The sequence below is a fragment of the Athene cunicularia genome, assembly GCF_003259725.1.
Source record: "Athene cunicularia isolate RWA chromosome 1 unlocalized genomic scaffold, athCun1 chr1_part1, whole genome shotgun sequence".
NCBI classification, from domain to species: domain Eukaryota; kingdom Metazoa; phylum Chordata; class Aves; order Strigiformes; family Strigidae; genus Athene; species Athene cunicularia.
In genome coordinates, this window is record NW_020799091.1 from 15156283 (window position 1) to 15177179 (window position 20897).

General features: G+C 38.7%; 1 protein-coding gene across 6 annotated transcripts in view; it reads left to right on the top strand.

Moving 5' to 3' along the window:
- The window catches only part of GRIA4 (glutamate ionotropic receptor AMPA type subunit 4), a 238583-nt gene that overhangs the window by 77818 nt on the left and 139868 nt on the right, over positions 1-20897 (top strand). For all 6 annotated transcript variants that reach the window (XM_026860541.1, XM_026860550.1, XM_026860559.1 and 3 more), the window contains one exon: positions 59-298. In XM_026860541.1, coding sequence (XP_026716342.1) covers positions 59-298 — 240 coding nt within the window. The remainder of the gene's footprint in view (positions 1-58; positions 299-20897) is intronic.

Sequence of the window (20897 nt, forward strand, 5' to 3'; positions counted from 1 at the left end):
CATGTTTATAGATTTTTGTCACTAGCTGAACCCTGGGGTTTTTTTTCTTTTCTTTCAGTTTGCTCCCAGTATTCTAGAGGAGTTTTTGCCATTTTTGGACTATATGATAAGAGATCAGTACATACCTTGACCTCATTCTGCAGCGCCTTGCACATCTCGCTCATCACGCCGAGTTTCCCCACGGAGGGTGAGAGTCAGTTTGTGCTGCAGCTGCGGCCATCTCTGCGGGGAGCCCTCCTGAGCTTGCTGGATCATTATGAATGGAACCGCTTTGTCTTCCTGTATGACACAGATCGAGGTGAGTTGTGACCTGGCTTGATCTTTTTAGTTCAAATGACTTTTGCAAGAATGGTGCATTTTTATATCTTATTGAGAGGTTGGGGAGTCAAATTTTAAAGGGCATTTGAGGTGAAATACCTCCGACTGAGTAGCTGTGAGGCTGAAGGAAGAATTCCTTCATCTGCAAAAATTGGATATTTGGTGCACATAGTATATAATCGACCAGCTGAAGCCTGTGCTTTAAGTCTAGAATACTAAAACATTTTAACTAATGTTAGTGAAACAAAGACACAGTTCAATAAGCAGAATTTTACAGCTCTGTTCACTCTTCAACTCACTTCCTAAGTGACAGCACTACAAAGAAGTAGAGAGAACCAGCCACTTCTGTGCACTTGCACTTGGTGTAAGCTGAGGTGTGAGTGAGCCCCTTGGAGCTTCATGCTTTGGAAGGTCAAGGCAGAGAGAGGCTCACTCAGTGTGAGGCCCTCAGGCTGCAACAGAGAAGTGGAGGTAAGAGGCAGTACCTGCCAGGTGAGAGGTATCCATGGGGCAGCAGGGGGAGGGGGTGCTGCAGTAGCCCATCTTCTGCTCCTTTCATCTGGAGTTACCTCTGTGATGGACTACCCTTTTAGAAAATATATAACGTGTTACACAAAAGGCTACACTCTATCCACATTATCCATTCCACATCCCAGAGCACTTCAGAACCTTTAAGGTGCTAAAAAACTGCAAGTGCATCACTGCACCTCACCCCTCAGTGTTGAATTGAGAAGTAAAATCTCCTGTTCTCCATGTCATGTGTTCATTCTGCTGGCAAAGCCCTTTGCCTTTGTGGAATAGGATTGAGCCAACATGGCTGAGCTGCTGTGAAAGAGGCAAGATTTTTATACGGATGGCTTGCTTTCAGGGGGGAAGTGAGCAGCATAGCTGTAGTCAAATAATTATTTTACTACAGCTGTTTCAGTATAGCTCCCCATGTGGACAGTCTATTCTGGAATTAAGGTGGCTTTATTCCAGTATAATTACTCTGCAGTAGAAATAGGGTATTATACTAACCTAACTAGATCTGTTTAATTATTTTATTATGTCTATAGAAGTCAGTTTTCTCATATATACAAGCACTAAATTTCAGTGAATATTTAGCTTGATATGCTGCCTATATGAGAATTTAAATCAAAAAGAGGAATGGAATAAAAGAAAGATTTACTATTGTTTCATAATTGCTTGGGGTTTTTTTTTAAATAAAGGTTTTTTTAATGTTTTCTGGACCTACAAAGTTGTGGGAAGGATTATAGAAAATATTAGGTAACTGGATAGAGAAAAAAAAAAAGTACACTTAAAAGTATTCCTACTCAAGACATAGTTGTGGGTAACAAGAAAACAAGTGTGTAATTACAGATGTGATCCTACAAGTTCAACAAATTGTTAAGAGAAGTGCACAACTTGCAGTCACCTTTCTCATCTAAATTCACACTTTTAATTAGATTGAGACATCATTTTTAAGCATGCAATATCACACTAAGTGATACAGTTTCAGAACATCTATAGTAGTGTGGTTAACAAACAGTTCTTACAGCACTGAACTCTGCAACTTTGAACTCATTGGTGTGTCTTTTGCCATCTTGGATTTCGGGGGTGCTGCATTGGATAGTGTCTCAAATTCTGAATAGGTCTTGTCACTCAGTTGAATGCAGGAGAAAGGAAGATTCAATGTACCTTTAGGTATTAAGATTACTGTAAAGCTACATCATTGCTGAATAATTTTCACTAACATTACACAACAGAAATTTTTAATGTGGGCTTGAAATATGATTTTTAAAAGTATCATCTCTTACTATAGTGTAATTGGAAAAAGAAAAAGAAATCATGTTGAGTCATAAGGTCTCTGCAAGTGAGGCCAGAACTTAACCTTGTCGAGATTTTTGCCAAAGATCTTTCCTTTACATGCAGATGTTTCCCTGCCTCTCAGAGCAGCCCCATCCAACCAAACTGAAGGAAGGGGAATGGAGTTGGCCTTTTGGTTTTGATACTGGGTCTGTGAGTTGATCTTTGCAGCTTAACTGGGAAGCTATACATAAGCTCTGAGGAAGGAAGGTAAGCAATAAGCATAAATCCCAGCCAGACCCAGTAGCTGTTAGTGAAGACGGCAGCATTTAGCAGCTATCAGTACTGTAAAAGTCAGAAGTCCTTGGCAGAAGGCGGTATGACAGAATAAACTTCGGCAAACCTTCAGCAGCAGGGGCGACATGCTGTGGTGGAAGAATGCACATTGTTTTCAGACCTGCTTTCCTGTCCTTTCCATCCTGCTTGCTTCTTGGTTCTGTTGCATGAAGCTCGGTTGCTGCTCTCTTTTATGGGGTGAACAATTAAATCCTATTATTAAGGTAGGTTTCTCTGCTGTATCACTCCATTCAACTCTGACAGCCACTCAGCTCCCTGCCGAATCCCAGTCTCTTTGCTATTGGGAGCATCAATGTTAACATTTCGCTTCAGGTCAGAAATGCACTTTTGTCACATTTCTCCAAGTCATTCCCATGTACCACACTTGAGTTTATACCATGGAGTAGTCTTGGAGCTTACAAACGATGAAGAAGTGGTGGCTTCGGCTGTTACATTAAATCTCCCTTTCTGATGTTCTGCTAAATTCACAGCCTGGAAAATCACTGCCCTGTGACAGGATGAAGATACTAGAAAGAATGGCAAAGGTACAAAATGAACTGGATCTAGGAGAGGACATTACAGGAAAGGAGAACAGGTTTTGCAAAAGACGTCACACCTAAGAGAAATACAAAGGAAAGTTCAGCTCATTATTTAACAGGGAAAGTAAGCAAGTAAAAAGTGTCACAGAAGGCTAAAGCCTCAAGGGTCCTTCTGTTTCAATACATTCTTCTTTCTCTTACCCTGCTTCCAAAAAAAAGGTTTAATTATGACCCAGTGCTTAATACAATTAATATTAACAGCAAAATGCCAGGAACACAGACAGGACAGGGAAAACGCAGACTGAAGAACGCTTAACCAGGTTACATGAAACACAGTGGGAAAGGCTGAAATGAAAAGATATCCAGAGGAAATGGAAATCCAGCAGGGCTGAAGTGCTCAGTTAATATTTAATGTCACCTCTAAAGGGACTTAAATGAAAGAATCAGTGATTAGACCAGAAGAACATTTAGCTTATATATGTTGTTTTATTGTGATTGAGAGGTTTCTTTTAAAAAGAGGCATACAATTAAGTGGAGCTGTGCATCTGCATATCCATTGGATTCTTGACCTAGTGCAGGTATGCCTACAGTATGATTTTGCTAGTTGATGACAATATTTTCTAGCACCAGAAAGCAAAAGTTGGACCCTGAAACCACAGAAGAAGGATGGAGAAGTTTGTGTGAGGTGTGAAGAGCTGTTTAAGAATAGAATCAGAATAATTTCAGTTGGAAAAGACCCTTAAAATCATCAAGTCCAACCATTAACCCAACACTGTGAACTCCACCACTAAACTATGTCGCTAAGCGCCATGTCTACACATCTTTGAAATACCTCCAGAGATAGTGATTCGGCCACTTCCCTCCACAGGCTGTTCCAATGCTTGACAACCCTCCCGGTGAATAAATTTCTCCTAATAGCCAATATAAAATCGATAGTGCAACAGTTGAGCATACAAGAGGTTGGTGTTAGTTTTCCACATTGTGTACATGTCACATGTCCCAGACTGGAAGCCCAGAGAATTGCAGTGGTTCTGTGATCCCCTCGGGTTAAAGGTGAAATGACACTGAACAACTGGTTAAAATGCTTTAATTGTGGTAGAGAACAATTTAAACTTGGAAAAGAATAATAAGCAATATGGTCTCTTATAAATCTGTAAGAAAGAAAAGAAAGAAAAAGTAAAGGGAAAGAGAGAAAGAGAGTCAAAGAAATCCAGACCACCATCCCTGGATCCAGTGTTGTCTCAGGTCCCATAATCTTGAGTGGTGGGTGCACACACAGCAAAGTTTCTGCTGCCCTTTTTAAGTTCATTTTATCAGCTGAATAGCATACTAGACGAGGAGGGGCAGGTATTCCAAATTCATTTCCATGAGAGGCAAGGCAAAAGGTGGAGCATGGGTTCCAGTTGAGTTGGTGGTCACTGCCCAGCTTTATTTTTTCCTTTGTTCCCAGAAATCTTATCAGTCATCCCAGAAGTGATCACCTCTTATCAGTTCTTGTTAACACTTAACACTTTAATGGTGAAGGAGCCATTAGTCATTAGCAAGTCATTAGGAAAGGCAAGCATGGTGTCTGGTTTGCACAGTAGAGTCACAAATGGCTACACGATGGAGCCACCGATAAACATTTAGTTTCACTTAGTCCATGTCTCCCTCTTTGAAGCTTATCTAAGGAGTCTGATAATGCAAATGCAAAGGAGTGAGTGGTGCATCCTTCAATACACTCCTGCTTCCTTGGGTGACTTTCCTTAGACTAATCCAAAAGCCACAGCTTGTCCTTGAGGTTTTTGGTGTCAGTGAATGTTTGAGGCATTTCTTCCTTCAGTTCCCTACAGTGCAGCCTTACTGAGAGCTGGAATGGCTGAAGTTGCTAGTAAAACTGCAGGGATTACCCAGAGCTAAGAGGTGCCAGGATGGTGAGTGGTAGAGGGGCTGCAGAACAGCATGGGATGCCAGGGAGGATGTCAGCCAGCAAGGTGGAAACTGCTTTCACAGAAGTTCAGCAGCCATTTGAATTCAAGCAGGTATCCCAGTAAGAGTTTTCAGTCCCTGACTGTGACTAAAGAGTGGTAGCAGGAGGGGTAGAGCTACCAGCTGGCCTAGCAGTTGGCTTACCAGAGGCAAGGATTGTAAAATAGTTACAGTTATCTTGAAATTAGGTATTGTGTGTGAGCCTGTTTATGTACCTTGATAATGCTTTTTTTTTTCACTTTGCTCCTTGTAATTACATATTGTTCATTAAGCCAACTCAGTCATGGTTGCAGGTGAGGAAAATCAACTTGCTGTGCACAAGGTAAATTTAATTTTCCCACATTTCTGGATAACGTTTTTATAGCAACGCTTTTAGGTTGAAGACATTCTGTTTTATGACAATCTAAACTGGTCAGAAGGATTACAGAAATCCTGATGGCCTGTTGGAATTAATCCATACATAGATTAGCAATCTCCAAGTTTTTGTCTTTGAGGGTTTGTGGAGGATAGCCAAGTCCCAGATTTCTGGAGAAGGCAAAGAAAGGTACAGGAAATTTATAGGTCTGCCTCTTATTTTGAGAGAGTTATGGAATTGGTTATTTATAATCAGTTTATCAGACTAAACTGATTCTCTCCTTTGGTAGAGTAGCTGGCCCAGCAGTAAGCAGTAGGTTTGGTGTAGCCATGATTAGTACCTCCAGTGATACTGCCTCATGCCTGACATTCTCCCAGAAAAAATTGAAAATAGATGCAATTATACCATGGCATCTTGAAAATTAGAAACCATAGCCCCCAAATTGTTGTTAATGACACATTTTAAAAGTAAGAGGAGAACTCAGCTGAGGTTGAAGGCATTTGTCTTTCATCTGGTCTAGTGAATACCCAGGATGAATTTGCAGGATAGCACAGTGAACAGCTTTTGTGGGTACCCAGCCTGGCTGAGTAAGAGTGATACAAGACAGGTTCAGAGTTCAAAGTGATCTTGCTAAATAGAGGAATAAAAAGGTGAAATATGATAAAGGTGTTAAAAAGGGTAAACTTAGTAGGAAAGAAACAAAGTACAGACACAAAGTGCAGAGTAACTGGCTCAGCACTAGTATCATGGGAAATGTTTTGGGAGTTGTGGTGACCTATAAGAATATTCTAAGTCCAGAAAGCCATACTGTTTCCAATAAATGTTGCTTTTAAATTTACGTAAAAGAATGTTGCGTTTGAGAAGTGAAATCTGAATAGTGCTCTCTCACAGCTAGCTATGCTTCTGTATCACATCTTGCGATTTTCACTGAAACAGAAAATATCAAAAATTTCCAGTAAACTGAGGAAGTGGAATGGGATTGAGTGGATGAGGCACAGAGAGGACGTGATGGTGGCAGCACTATGCCGCACACTTTTTCCTTGCTCTTTGAAAGCACTGGGCACTGTTCGCAGCTATATCAAGGGCCTTCAGTATGGGCATGGCACAAGGATCGGCATCTGCTGCTGGAATGGCACCGTGGTCACTGACCACCTTGTACAGATATCACATGTAGAAGTTTCAAGGGCCCAGAGGAGAGGGAAAATATTAACAAAAAAGAATAAATCATGACCTGTGAGAAAAAGCTTCAGGAATCGAGATCTTTTATTCTATGTCTGTTAAGGAGCAAAGACCAATTCTTCTTCGTACCCTCTGAGATCAAGGCAAGAATTAGAATTATTTTGCAGAAAGACAGATTTAAGGTGTTACTAGGTAAAACTCTTCCATAAGGTTAGAGTAGTCTGAGGAGATTGTGGGGATTCTTAACACTAGAGTTTTTAAAGAAGAGGTTAAAAAATATCTGCAGTGATGATCTGCTTTGCTACATCCCACCTCAGATGATCTCTTATGTCCCTTCAGAATTTATATTTATGTAATTTTCATTATTTCTCTAGGAAATTGGGGATGGCTTCATCGCAGTTCTTGAGACACTGAAAAGATAATTTTCTACAATGGAGCAACTTTCAATAATATATTATTGCTATTCAATTATATATATAGCCTTTGTAAAACATTTAGTATGTTCTATTATTCAAAAAACAGATCAAAAACATTCTAAGTGACTTAGATAAAAACACTTTAAAAACAGTTTGAAGGACTGTAATTATAATGTTACTCAGTAAGTTAAGTTATTGTTAGCTGGGCATTTAGGAACTGCAAGAAATGGACCTGCATCAGACTACTCGTTATTTTTACCACACTTCTGAAGAAAATTGTGAATGTCTTAATAATTAAAAGAGTAATAATAGCAAGTTGGAAAGTTATTTCAGTAGTTAGCTCAGTTGAAAAAGATAGCTGTACTAAAGACATACATTACATTCTAGTATTATAGAAATATAGCCTACCTGTTTATATGCATAAAAATACTGAGTCAAGGCTCTTATTTGTGAGTAAGTTAAAAAGATCAAGTTTTGCTAATAAAGAGCAAATTGAAGATGAACTTACAGTACTCAAAAAAAAAAAAAAAAAGTTTTGGCACCAAGTGTTGTTTAACTGTTAATCATATTTTTTTGCATAACACTGTTAAGCCCAGACCTACATTGTTGTAACGCTGGAAGGCCACAGGGTATTTCAGGTAAGCCTGAGAAACAGCAGTTATGTGCTGGATTGTAGAGAAGATTATGCTGGGAATCTGACTTTGTTCTATTGCAGTGATCTACTTGGTCTTGGGCCCTTTTTCAGTTATGATCACCAGGAGGAATTTGGAAGGATTCCCACAGTAAACATTTTTCATCCTACTGACCTTTGGCAAAATGTCCAAGAACAGAAGAGAAACAGGAGTTCATGACTACTACATGTCCTCTAAAAATGGAAGGTTCTTACCTGCGTCATGCAGTTAGGCACCAAACTTCTGTGAAACAAGATCAGCGGTGTCATGGCATCATAGAAATACTGATATGATGTATTGCAGAAGACAGCATCCAATACCTGGTCTCATAGTGTTTAATATCAGACTTCTCTAACATCTGGTTTGTAGGTTTGAACTTTTCTATGTTTTGTATCTTTGCAGTTGTTGAGGTCAAAATCATCAGTGTTTTTACCATGTCAGCTGTTATCTATTTCAAAGTAGTTACATTAGGTCCAGTGGTCAAACTGGTTTGGAGTTTTGGCATTCCAAGTACATCCCAGGAATAGGATGGCACTTATGCTGTAGGTGAACAGGAAGAAATCCTCACTGGATTTGATAAAAATCTGTTTCTCTTCAGCAAACTCTCTACATGGGCAGTGAATCATGTCATACATATTGGGATCTTGACTACCACTGTGTTGTTTACTAAAGTTGTGTTGTAATTTTGTTCAGGCCAATCTGAACTGATACACAAAACATAGAAAATAAAGTTGTTTCCTCAAAAATCAGTGAGTGTGGAAAACTGTAGTAAGTTTGTCAGCCTCCTTCATATGGTCTGCTGCTGTCTATACTCAGTAACAGTAAATTTCATGTCTTTAATGGAACAGACCAATGTACTTTATCCATTGATAATTGGTTTGCAGCAAAGTTTGTTTTGCCAGTGTTATCTCATTAGTAATTATACTAGCAACATGCTGGCTTCTTCTTATCTTCTCAGCAGGCAATAACAGCTTGAAAGTATAGGTAGTAAATGCACACTTGAAACTAAGATGCAGCTGGATCCTAACATCAGCATCAGTAATGATGCTGTGACTTTCTGTCTTCCCCTCGTCTTAACACCAAAGAGAAGAAATAATGATAAACCAGTATATTTATTGTATAATGAGCTCAGAATTTACTACATATTAAAATCTTCCAAGAGCTCCTCTTGTTGATTGAAAGTATTGAAATTAACAGAAAATACAGGTATGGAAATCAAAAGCTGATCATCAGCTGTACAGATGAGTCCCCTGACTCTGCTATTCCATGTAAGATGTGGGTCAAACTAAGCTGCATCAGAACTTTTCTGGGTGTTTCCATCATCTACTTGAACACTCAGAATATGCAGTGCAGCCTAATGTGCAAATACTATAGAAATGTATAAATCAAAAAATATTAAATAAACTGCTGCTCATTATATTCCTGATCTGAAGAATTTGCTTTCCTTTATTTTGGGTTAGTGGATGCCATGGAGAAGACAAGAGACTCGTTTCAAGTTGCCGTGCCAGTGAATCATCTTTGCCCTTTTTAATAATTTGTTTGTGACAGTGTTGCAGAATCCTTAGAGCTAAGTTCTTTTCTCAGTAGCATTTATCTCAGGTTTGCACATGTGTAACTCAAGAGTATGCCCGAAGCTTCTGTATGCTTTTATATTCCAACATCCTAATGTAAATTACATTGCTACAGCCAATGGCTTGTTCTAATAATACCAGAGCAATTGCATTTACAGAACCTGGCACAATCGGTTAATTTGTTGTTACCTGCATATGTAACACATTCTTTCAAATGGAAACATGTCATTTTTAGCTGTTTGTTACACACATTCTGTACAATTTACTTGAGAGCAGGACAGTGCGGTCTGTAGTTCTGAATGTTTCCATTTCTTTAAGAGCTTTTCCACACAAGGAAGTTATGCTGCAGTTAAGGAAGGAATTGACTTTATAGTAGAGCAGTTTTTCTGAGAAAAACCTCTTGTACTGGCACTTTTACTCAACCATCTTCATAGCAAAGTTATGTTCAGTTGCTCTTCGAGTTATGAGTGGCAACTCTGAGCACATTTCTTAGTATGTGCTGTACCTGAGTATTTGAGTACATATTGCTCTGAGCAGGAATTTTAGTCACTTGCCCCATAGTGATAAGCCATAATAAAAGTTCTGCATACCATGTTAGGAACTGTATGCTGTAAAAATTTATTTTATGATTATTTGATCCCAGATAAGAGCAGATGATTTATATACATACTAATGGGACTTATATTAATCTTTTCCATGGACTAAATAAATTACTTCCAGGGGAAAAAAAAAAAAAAAGTTTTAAGCAGAAATTCGTGTTGCGGTTTGTTGATACATAGCTTTCATATTAATCTTTTAAAATAGACTCTGCCCTTCCTTATGTATATCTATATCAGTGGTATCATGATTGACAAAACCTGCAAAAAACTGTCTTCAATGAAGGGACTGTGGCAGCCTTACGTCAGCATAACCAAGAGCATCTTTTCTAAGTATTAGGCTGTCCTATGTTACCACAACACATTGGTCAGTAATAACACTGCAGACAGTTGATAGATACAACATCCAGCAGCGTGGACCTCCAAAGGCGGCCTTGAAAAGACTCAGACAAGGAAGCCAGCCACACATCCAAATGCTTATGCTTTAGAAATTTCTTTCAGTATGGACATCCGAGTCCTGCAGCTGCTGTACATAGCCTTTTATATGGCCACAGGTGTTGGCTTCAGTGCTGGAGCACGGAGTGGTAGCAAACAAAGGGGAGTATAGTCGATGCTGCCAGAGACCAGACATAGTGCCAATTTAATACTGAATCTAAAACAAATACTTGTGCCAATTTGTTTCTAAATGCATTTTTAGTTAGAAAAATTAGCTTGTCTCTTTTGAGAGCATTATCTATGTGTGGATGAATGTTCCAAGTTTTAATACAGTATAAAGCAGGCTTTTTAAAAATCAAAATAAATAAACAAAATATAGACTTACAAATATCAAAACCTACTATTCTATTGTTTATGCTCTTATTGTTTAAAAAAGAATCAAACTGTATTAGACTAATTTAATTCATGATCACTCCTTGGCATATTTTGTGAAACATTTATGCCTTCTATAGTACAAATTACTTCTCTGGAGCTGCAGCAGGAAGTAAAGGTAATTCAGCATTAGACTATGTTGAGAAGTAAATCTGTGTTTGTGCTTAAGGGCATTTCTGGAGTTACACATTCTTAATTCAGCTGATTGAACTGTCATTGTATCATCTATGCAATCTATAATTTTAGGACTGGGTTTTCTGCTTCCATGAAGAATGCATATTCCAGTGTATTCAGATTTTCACTATTTTGAGATGCATTTTGCCTGTTTATTTTAGGCACTTCCCTCATTAATTACAGCTGACTTCTATTTGCATACATATTTCTACAAATAATTTGTCTTTGGTCGATTCCAAAAGGAGAGGTGGAAGTGTAGAGATCCTTTTAAAATGATTGACTACTTATCACAGTACTACAGATGCTATTTCTGCCTCTGTACAGGGAATTTCCTGCACTAGTGTTTACAGATAATAGCATTAACAGCTGCTTCTGTTACCAAAATTGCAGTGAATGTTTGAGGTATTTAGCATTTTGCAATTAGAAAGATACCAAAGGGTCTTTCAATCCTAAGGACTCAAAATCCCTCTTTTGTACTACTACCTTGGTGGGTTTTAATATTAATGCACACCTGGATGCTGCAGGAAGTTTTCCTGTGGGCAAGGGACATAGATTTTGTTCCAGTCTGACTTGGACTGCAAATGGCAAGCCGAACATTTAATGTAGTTTTGAAGATCTGGGCATAGTAAGTGATGAAAGTGTCACCAAAAAGAGTCGTGAATGCAAAACTGTGGTTGCTGGTCTAGATCCCTGAAACAAATATGCGTTTTATGTTAACCCATCACTTAGAAAGAGAAAGACACTGTCCTGGGAGTAAGGACTAGGACTTGTATCTTAGATCTTCCCTCTCCTAACAGAGAGCCCAGTCAGCACAGGACTGTTGTTATTCTGGGAGGTCCTGTATAGGCACTTCCATTTCATAAAAGCCATTGGAGCTAATTTTCCTCTGTAGAGAGTTCAGCATAAGAAAACTACATAAGCAGTGGCAAGTATAGGTACACATTACAAAAAATGGACAGTAGTAAACAAGTCTTGAACCAGGATAATAAGCAACATTTTTAAGTGAGCCATTGAGAGAAGTTCCTCATAACAGAAATGTGTGTTTGCAGACGCTTGTTACGAAACAGTTGGATTTGTATGAATGGAGTGGAGAGGAGCCAGTTTACTTTGGTAGTAAATTTGGTAAAAGCAAGGCATTAAGATATCTCTATTCAAAAATATCCATCCTGTAAAAAACAAAGTACTATCTTTTATTCAATGGGATAAGGATAGTTTCAGCTAAGTTTAAATTATGCAAAATACTCTTACGAAACTTCAACTATTGGTAGTGAAATAAGGCTGCTTTGCCAAACTTACACTGAAACACAGTTTACACTTAATAGTACAAAGCAGGTAATGAATCTGACCCTTAAATACAGGTGATTGTCCCAAGCAGAGACCTGTCAATTATTTTTGGATAGGCATCTCATTTTGTTTGTGTTGATGGTGTGGATGGCTTTTTCTCATTTTGTATGTGTATACATGTATGTGTGTATATATATGCCTAATAATAATTATATCTCCTACTTTTGTGTGGGTGCAGAACAGTTGAAATCATTTAAATATCAAAAATCTTCTTGCCTTGGAAGTTAAGAACATACCACTGAAAAATCTTCTAGCAATAATTTTAGATTATATTTTTTCTTTTGTCTGTTTAATTTGTACTTTCATTCTCATTAAGCATTATTTTAAAACCAGACTTCTCCAATGTTCAGCTAGTATGTTTCAACATTTTCAATATTTTGTTTCAAAACGGGACATTAATCTAAACTAGCCTTTTCCCATGAAAAGGATATTGATGTTTATTTTTCAAAGAAATAGAGTTTGGGAAAAAATTTCCCAGCTAATTCTATCAAATACCTGTTTTACTGAGAAAAGAATATCTTTCCTCTGAAGTGTTTCTTTAAAAAAAAGTTTTAAAAGATCAGTACATCTCTGCATGTATCTTTGAAGTTGTGCCTTGTGCTAGATTGATTTCACATCCACTTTGTCCTTAAATAAGCAAAGGATTCTGCCGGTTATTTCCTAATAAAACTACATGCTCTTGGTCTTAAAGCAGAATGAAAATCCCTGTCCAGGTTCTATGAGAAGCCAAGGGTGATGTTCACAGTGTGCCCTTCTGCACAGGAATTCTATTATTCTGTGAAATGCCCCCAAAACAGCCCCACTTGATGCACTCTTTTAATTTTAAAACTGTTCTTTTCCCCTTGTGAGAAGAGGAACTTTCTTCTTTGCATCAGAATATTATGTTACAGGTTCCTAATCCCACGTCTGCATTGTGGGCTGTGTATAGAGCTACAGCAATTTCCGTCTCTTTGGAAACTTTTGATAAGGCCTCCCAAAACTTGGCTTACCTATTTTTTTTTCTCACATTTCCACTGCTGCAGTGAGGTTTAATTATCTGCAACTGCATTATCTCATGAATCACCTCAGGATCTACTGCATTCCTGCTTTTACGTATTTCCTCAGATTTGTTTGATTCAGCATTTCTTTTCCTCTTTGATCACTCAGCATTGGCTTTTTTTCTACACCTTCTATTCCTTTTTCCACATTTTCCTGTTCTACAGGAGATTCCAGTAGGCCTGATTCATTTTCAACCCTTACACATTATTTGAGAACCTTGGAGCATCCCATTGCCTTCTGTTTTTATCTCTGCCGTCCACAATTGTCACAGATCAAGGTTTTTACTTTAAAAAAATTCAAAAACATGTAAAATTACTCTCTATCCATGGCTTCCGTGGAGGAAAAGTGCAGATTTGTTTCTAGGATGAACAATTAATTATCAATATATTTTAATGCATCAACACTCCAGTTTGAATGAAAACTAAAGACATAAAAAAGAAAAAAAATTTATTTTTATTCTAAATCAGTTCAGAAAGCGAAGGAAATCCTTTTTTGTTTTACTTACTTTTTTGCTGCTAAAAATGCATATGGATTTCACGTACATGTATCACCAAACAGAAAAAGAGGTTCGCCAAGTGCATTATTTTTTATCCTCAAATGCACTTCCAGGCTACTAGACAAGAGTGATAATAGGATATGCATAGAGGTGCAGTATTTCGTCTGCACCAAGAGCTGAATTCACAAGTAGCTGAAAGGCCAAATTACATAATTTCTCCTCCCGCAAGTCAGGCGTGTTGCGGTGGCCACCGCACAGCTGCTGGCCTGGGCAGCATCCAGGCAGACACAGTCACAATTGTCCCTTTTCATCTGGGTCATTCTGAATTCCCTCAACAGGAAATGGAACACAAGCAAAAAAGTTTTAAAAACATCCCAGACATGAATCAACAAAAGCCCCGAACATCTGCTCATCAAAGCTCATCAGAAAACAGTGTATTTTATTTACACTACTCTTCTGGATGTACTGAGAATGCCCAATGAGGTTAGAGATCACTGGAAAATATTGCTCCTATGAAGTGTTCATTTCACTTCCCAGATTACTTGCCTAATCTACCCAAAAAATGTGAAATACAATGTATCATAATCACAGCCTCTGCAATTTTGTTATTTATTTTAGCATAAAGTGATGTAATCTTATTAAATCCACAGTTGATATCAAATCCAAGCTGGCTAAAAATAGGTACAGTATTTTAATCAATATTTTAATTTCTTTTGAAGATAAAATAGTGCTAGCAAATGTGAAAACCAGGATAATAGAAACTGCAGTTAATGTAAGTAGATTCAGCAGAGGAGTGAGGAACATTTTCATGTATAAGGAAATGTGGGCTCAGATCCGCAGATAGAGCAGCTCACCATAAGCTGCTGACTACATCCTGCATTGCCTGGGAATTGGACCACTGTGTTTAAGCATCTAACATTGCATAGTTTTTCTGATCCACCAGACAGATCCCACACTCTGTCCTCATTCAGGATTTATAAATCCACATGTCCTTGTGAAAAGTCTTATTACCAGGGCAGGTCTAGTATCAGCTTTGTCCAGAGTAAGAGCTTAGATACAGATACCTTTTTTAGTGGTTGATATTTTTGTAGAGCTTCATTCAAGCTATTACACAGGGAAGTGCTTAGCTCAAAGGTGGGTACTGAGTTACCTGAGCTATTTTGGTTCTTTCAGGGAGAGGTTCACCTCAGCTACAGCGAGGAAACATTGGCTTACAGTGGCTGTGACCTTGTCATTGCAGATGTCCTCACACTTAATCTCTGCATATCAGAAGGGAGACAAAATCTTCTGCAGACATAAAATTTGTTGGGGAGTGAAGGGAGTATTTTAACTTTACTTGCTTTTTTCAGACTTTTTAAATGGTGTCTTATCACCTTAGCATCAAAACACCACATAGAATGTCCTCTGAGACTTTTCTGTTTGTGTTCATAGGAAAGCATCTTCCTTAGAGATGAGTGGTTTTAAAGGAAGCCAGTGTAGCACCCTGGTCACTCTCTTAAAGAGTCAGCTTGGAGATTTTGCAGTTTTCTCAGTACATTCCAGAAGAAGCAACACTTTCATAGTGCTAGTTTGGAGAAAGAGGACAACAGCATTGATGAATGACTGGAGCAGCTGTAAGTCACATAAGGAGTAATTATTTTTTGCAAGTGTAGAAAGGAATTTTAGTCTGCATGTCTGCTGTGTAGCTACAAAATATTGCTGTCAATGCCAAAAAGGATAAACACCTGCTAAAAGAACTGTAGAGAGGATTATCTCTCTTTCTTACACATACACTTATGAAATATGTACCACGCATTGGACCTTCTCCAGTTTTTTTCTCTCTCTCAGCATTTTTCTAGCCATTGAATCAATTGTTCACCCTCTCTGCCTGACCTGTGAAAAAGACATCTGCTATGTAGAGAGGCCAAATATCAACATATGACATGCTTCGGTTACCTTTTGCCAACTTGCCAGGACAGAATGCTTGTTTGTTTTTTAACGGATCTGCTTTTGAGTTCTGTTGCATGGTATCACCACTGGGATGTGGGGCTGGTACTCTCTCCTACTCCTTATCCCTCCTCACCAGGCTGGAAAGATCTACTTGCTAATTTCGCTCCACCTGTGCAGCTGTAGCAATACTCTGCCAGCAACGCTAATGCTCCCTTGCCAGTTTTTAAACATTCTGCCAAGTAGAGAGAATTAATAACAAGATCTGAATCATCTCTAAAGTAACCCCAATGCCCCTGTGTCCTATTCCTCCAGTGTTATGTCATTTTTCAGCTCCTGTCCAGGATAATGAAAAGAATCTCTTATACCCCCACAGCTGAGAACTGTGTCAGGGCGGGCCGTGCCATTTATTCAAGCTACCCTTTTGCCTTTGTGGCTCTAAACATTTAAAAACCTTTAGGCCAGATTTTACAGTCCATGTCATGCTGCTCAGCTGGTGCAAAGTAGATGGAGTCCAGCCAAAGCTGGCAAGTGGCCACAGCCTTCCCCTCGTGCCCGTGAAGGCAGCTGGGAAAGGGCAGCACGATTCACATCTTTGTGGCCCCTCTTTGGTGCCATGTCCAAGGCAGCCCAGCCCTGGGCCCCCATCACCCTTGGAGGGGAGCCCGCGGCTGGGCTAAGACCTGTATCTCCATGTGCAGGGCAAGGTATGGGGACACAGCTCACATTGCCTCCTCTGAGGATGTCCACATTTAGAGTGGAGCTTTTGATTTTTAGACTGGAAAACAGAAGAGATAAAATGGTTGAAGGGTTTGAGTGGAGGTTAGACCAACAGGGAGAAACTACTAAACCTAAGTCACAGCTGATAATGTCTGCAATATACATGCCTACTATAACTTCAGCAGCAGCTTCCCACTGTGATGTAGGCTTAACTTATTTGATTCTCTTTCTTCATTTCATCCTTTTTGCTCCATTTGAAAGCAGAATCAAAGATCTTAAAGCATCAACATGAACTGTCAGAAGTCAATAGCGGAAGATGCTTTGGGATGGCCGTGCTCAGTTAGTACCCTACTTTCAAGAAGTGCTGACAAGCATTCCTTCTAGGATTTAAAAAAGAGTGTTTCACTTCTGTTTCAATAGGAAAACTTGGCCTTTAGTCTCCAGAGACCTATGCAAGCTGCATGATGGTGGGCAGAGCAGAGGCAAAGGAACAGATCTTGCTGCAGTCAGCTGTGGTGCCTGGTTCTGCTCCTAGCACCTTTCATTCCTGTTGCAGCTACTGGTGGCTTGCTTCAGCTGGGTCATGCTCTCCTTCCTCAGTGTTCTGGGAAATGTCTGCACAGCCACAAGTATAACCTGATACACTCTAAGCTTCTCCCCTCTCTTCTCTCCTGTCTCTCGTCTACCACATATGTGAATTATAAACTTTACTTCATATTCAGATGGCATCCTTACTTATCTCCAGGTCTCTGCAGTGCATTTGGTTTTCCCATGGGCATGAAGTCTTTGAGGCAGCAGTTCTGCAGCTCTTCGATTCTAATTCTGCAGCCTACCTGTCCTGTGTACCATTTGCAAAGGACAACACTTAACTGCCTGCAAGGGCATTCCTAAATACCAGTGTGGAGATTCTGAGACAGCTTGTCCTGTTAGTGTGGTAAAAGGCAAACCTCTTTATAGAAATGTAAACATGCTCTAATACTTTGCCATCCACCTGTCAGTGGCCATGCATTGTCCTTGTCCTGCCCTGAGCATATGACTTGCATATATAAACCACATCATGTTTCATTTTGCAACATCATGTAGCCACTGCTTTTATTAATAAGGGGCTATTCCACAGTGGCTGTGGTGATAACAGGGTGGTCGGTGGTAATGAACTGACCTCAAGTGCTGCTTAAAGCCCTGATGGGAGGTGTGAAAGAAGGCATCTTTTTAGATGAAATACCACATGCTTTCTTTGTCCTGGCCAAAAAGGGTCACCTGATTTGATCCACCGGTTGAAGTAATATTATTTTTTTCCAGGATTATCTTCCATCTTTTTCACTGTTAATACCTTAATATGACAAATTAATTTGTTTGAAAGAGCTACCTGGTAGAAGCCACTAAATTGCTTTTGGTTCTCTGATCTGTTTGTAGTAAAGAGGCAGTTAGTGAAGGCCTAAAAGTTATCTGGCTTGGAAAGAAAAATCCAAACTCTTTCAGAGGCTGGAGTTATAAAATTTGACCTACTTAACAAAAAATCCTATTAGATGGATTTACACGTGGCTCCCCGAGATCAGACTGTCCAATATGAAGAACAGGACCTGAAGACTTCTAATGGGACCTGAAGCCTTAAAGCTGTTTAATGCTGTCAGGTATTTTTTCCAGGTTTCTTTTCCTTGCTTCTTTCAGATTCTGGTGCTAAAACCAATGCAAAGTATAGTTTGATCCATATAGAATTTACAGTCTGGAATATCATCATGCCCAACGACTAAATCTGTTACATCACAATTTGATAAACAGCATCGCTGTAAACAAGAAAAAAAAAAAACAACTTGATTTTTTTTTCAACACAACTAGTTACATAGCATGGCAAGATGAGCTTCCTCAGAGACTATTCTGAGCTCTGAAGTAGTCAGCTCTCCTTTTAGCTTGCTGTAGTCAAAACCATTTCTTCTTGATTTCATACTGCTTCATGTCACCCCATTCTGCAAAGCCACATTATTTTATTGCAAAGCTAACAGTACTGAGTGGGATTTTTCTTGACTCTCTTGCTTGAAGAGTTAGGTAGTTTTGTGAATCTCTCAGCACTTCTTTCTGTCCAGAACGAAAATACAAAAAAGAAAATTTCTGACCGTCTTGGTTGTAGAAAAGAGTTTGTGACCCCAAACATTGCCATGGCTCAGAAACTAGGAGACAAAACAAAAATTCAAATGTATATTGTTACCTTTAAATCCCTTTTTATATTGTCTTTTTTTTGTTTGTTTGTTTCAAGCAATGATTTTGAAAGTTTGTTTGCTTAGCCAAACTTTGGTTAACAAGGTCCTACCAAAGAAACCCCAACCAAACCACCCCCAAAACCAAAACCCCACAAAAGATCTTATAAAATTCACACTTGCTAATACTTTGATTCATTGGGATCATCCCCAGCTCCTTTGCTCTCTTTGACTTCTTATCTTTTAAATAATAATGTTCCTGTAAATGGCAGATATGTTTGCCAGAATCCTGTTACCTCCTTTACATAAATGTCACAATGTCCATCACCTGGTCAGAAAAAGCAAATGCCCATGCCAGACTGGCATAACTAGGGAATTTGCTTGGTACATTCCCAGCAAGAGGTACTCAGAGAGTCACCCTTGGCAAAACTTGGCAAGACGTTTCCTTGATAAAGTCAGGGTGGTATTTCTGGGCCCTGAGCAAACATCTTTATCTCCATCATCCAACAATCTGAGCACAAGGAGAGGACATTACTGTCTTGGGCATATTGAGCTCTTGCTGGTTATGAGCAGTATTGGTACAGTGTGTATTGCAAAGCAGAATAGCTTACTTTCTGGGTAATAAACTAAGGATTTCAATTCAGCAGTCATTTCCTATGTTCTTTATATGAGAGCATACGGGGAGTCTTTGACAGAGAAGATCTATATTTTTTTAAAAAAATCTGTAGTAATAAATATATACTGGCCATAGCAATAAACTTTCTCTATCCTTTAGCTTTTAAAAATGGTTTTGAATAACTCTGTAAGAGGACTAGATTCCCAGCTGTCATCAAAAGCAACAAAAGAGGCATTTATGCATTTATCCTCTGAAGGCTGGTTCCCAAGGCTCCCTTCTGACATGACTGCTGTGCCAGGAGCTTGCAGATTTTGCTAACCTCAAGCTAGGGAATCCCCACTGAGGGAAGGCTAGTTTCACACACGTAGGATACGGCCCAGGGACTCTTTCACTTATCTTTAAAAAGGTCTGTGTGCACATGTGTGTGCATATATGTGCATGCACAGGCATGCATATACTTTAGACTTTATTTTGCCCTGTATCTGCAAACAGAAATACTCCTTAGAATTTAACCTCAGCTTAGTTTAATTTGGCTGACTCGAGAACATACCTCCTGTTCATATGATAATTCCTGTGTTTTTATCTCCATACACTTGAACAGTAATGATATCAGTTAGAATGAGTGAAGATAGAAGGTGAAGTATTACTGGCCTGAATTGAAACACTTTACACCGGTTTTGCATTTAGTTGTCATAAATGATCATGAAAATACAAGGTCTCTTATATTGATTCCTCATTCTTCAGTCCATTGAGGTTTACAGTACATTTGACAAGTGGGTATTGACCTTCATATGGTGTTGGGTTGATGTTGTCTTCTAAAACACTAAAATCTTAGTGTTATCTAAACAGAAGTGATAATCTTCTTATTACCTCTCCTTTTTCCACATGGATTATTATATTATAAATGACAATATATTAATTTAGCTTGGCTTTACTTTGAATCATACATATACTTGAATTTTGAAATAGGGTATTTGAAATGAAAATAATGTATTAAAGATCTCTGGTGAGACCTAATAGATTTATAAAAATAGAAAACTGCAAGTACAAACACATAAATATTTATGGTGAATTTTCTTATCCCTGTTTATATTATACATAGCATAATTTTTCTGTCACTGGATTAGGTTTGAACTGCCTCTGGTTTGTGTGACAAGAAGTTTAGAGAAGCTCATATCAATCAACATAAAGCACAATGCAATGAGTCAATATCAGCACTACAAACGTGGAAGTTTTTTAATGCATGACTGATATAAGTGCATGTCCTGTCCTTCTGAATTAAAAAGACCATTTGGGACTGAAAATTAAATCCTAGCTGGATTGTTTTTCAATTAGTAAAATAAGGGGAACAAAGCTTTTAAAACACTTTGTGATTCATTGATACACTTCATAGAGCACACATGGCAGTGGCTGTTCCTTCAGCCTGATTCTGCTTTCACTGACAATGATGAAAATCAGGAGTATCTCCAGGAAAGTCAGTGGAGCTACCTGGGGTAAGATGAGAACAAAATGAGGAATTTATTGTCACAGCTGTGGAGCACATACATAGCAGTGATGGATTATTTCTTTATGGACTATGACACAGCTTGAATGAAGAAAAAATAGTAATGGCCTATAAGGAATTGATTTTTTTTTTCCAATGCTGAATGCAGGTAGAGCCGTTGTTTGCCACTGCTCTTATGCAGAGAAAGAACTGGAAAAGTACAAAGAAATTGTACTGGATGTGAATATGTTTTACAAAGGTACTTTCCGTTTAATCATTGGAACACAGTAGTTTGCCTTTCTGTAAT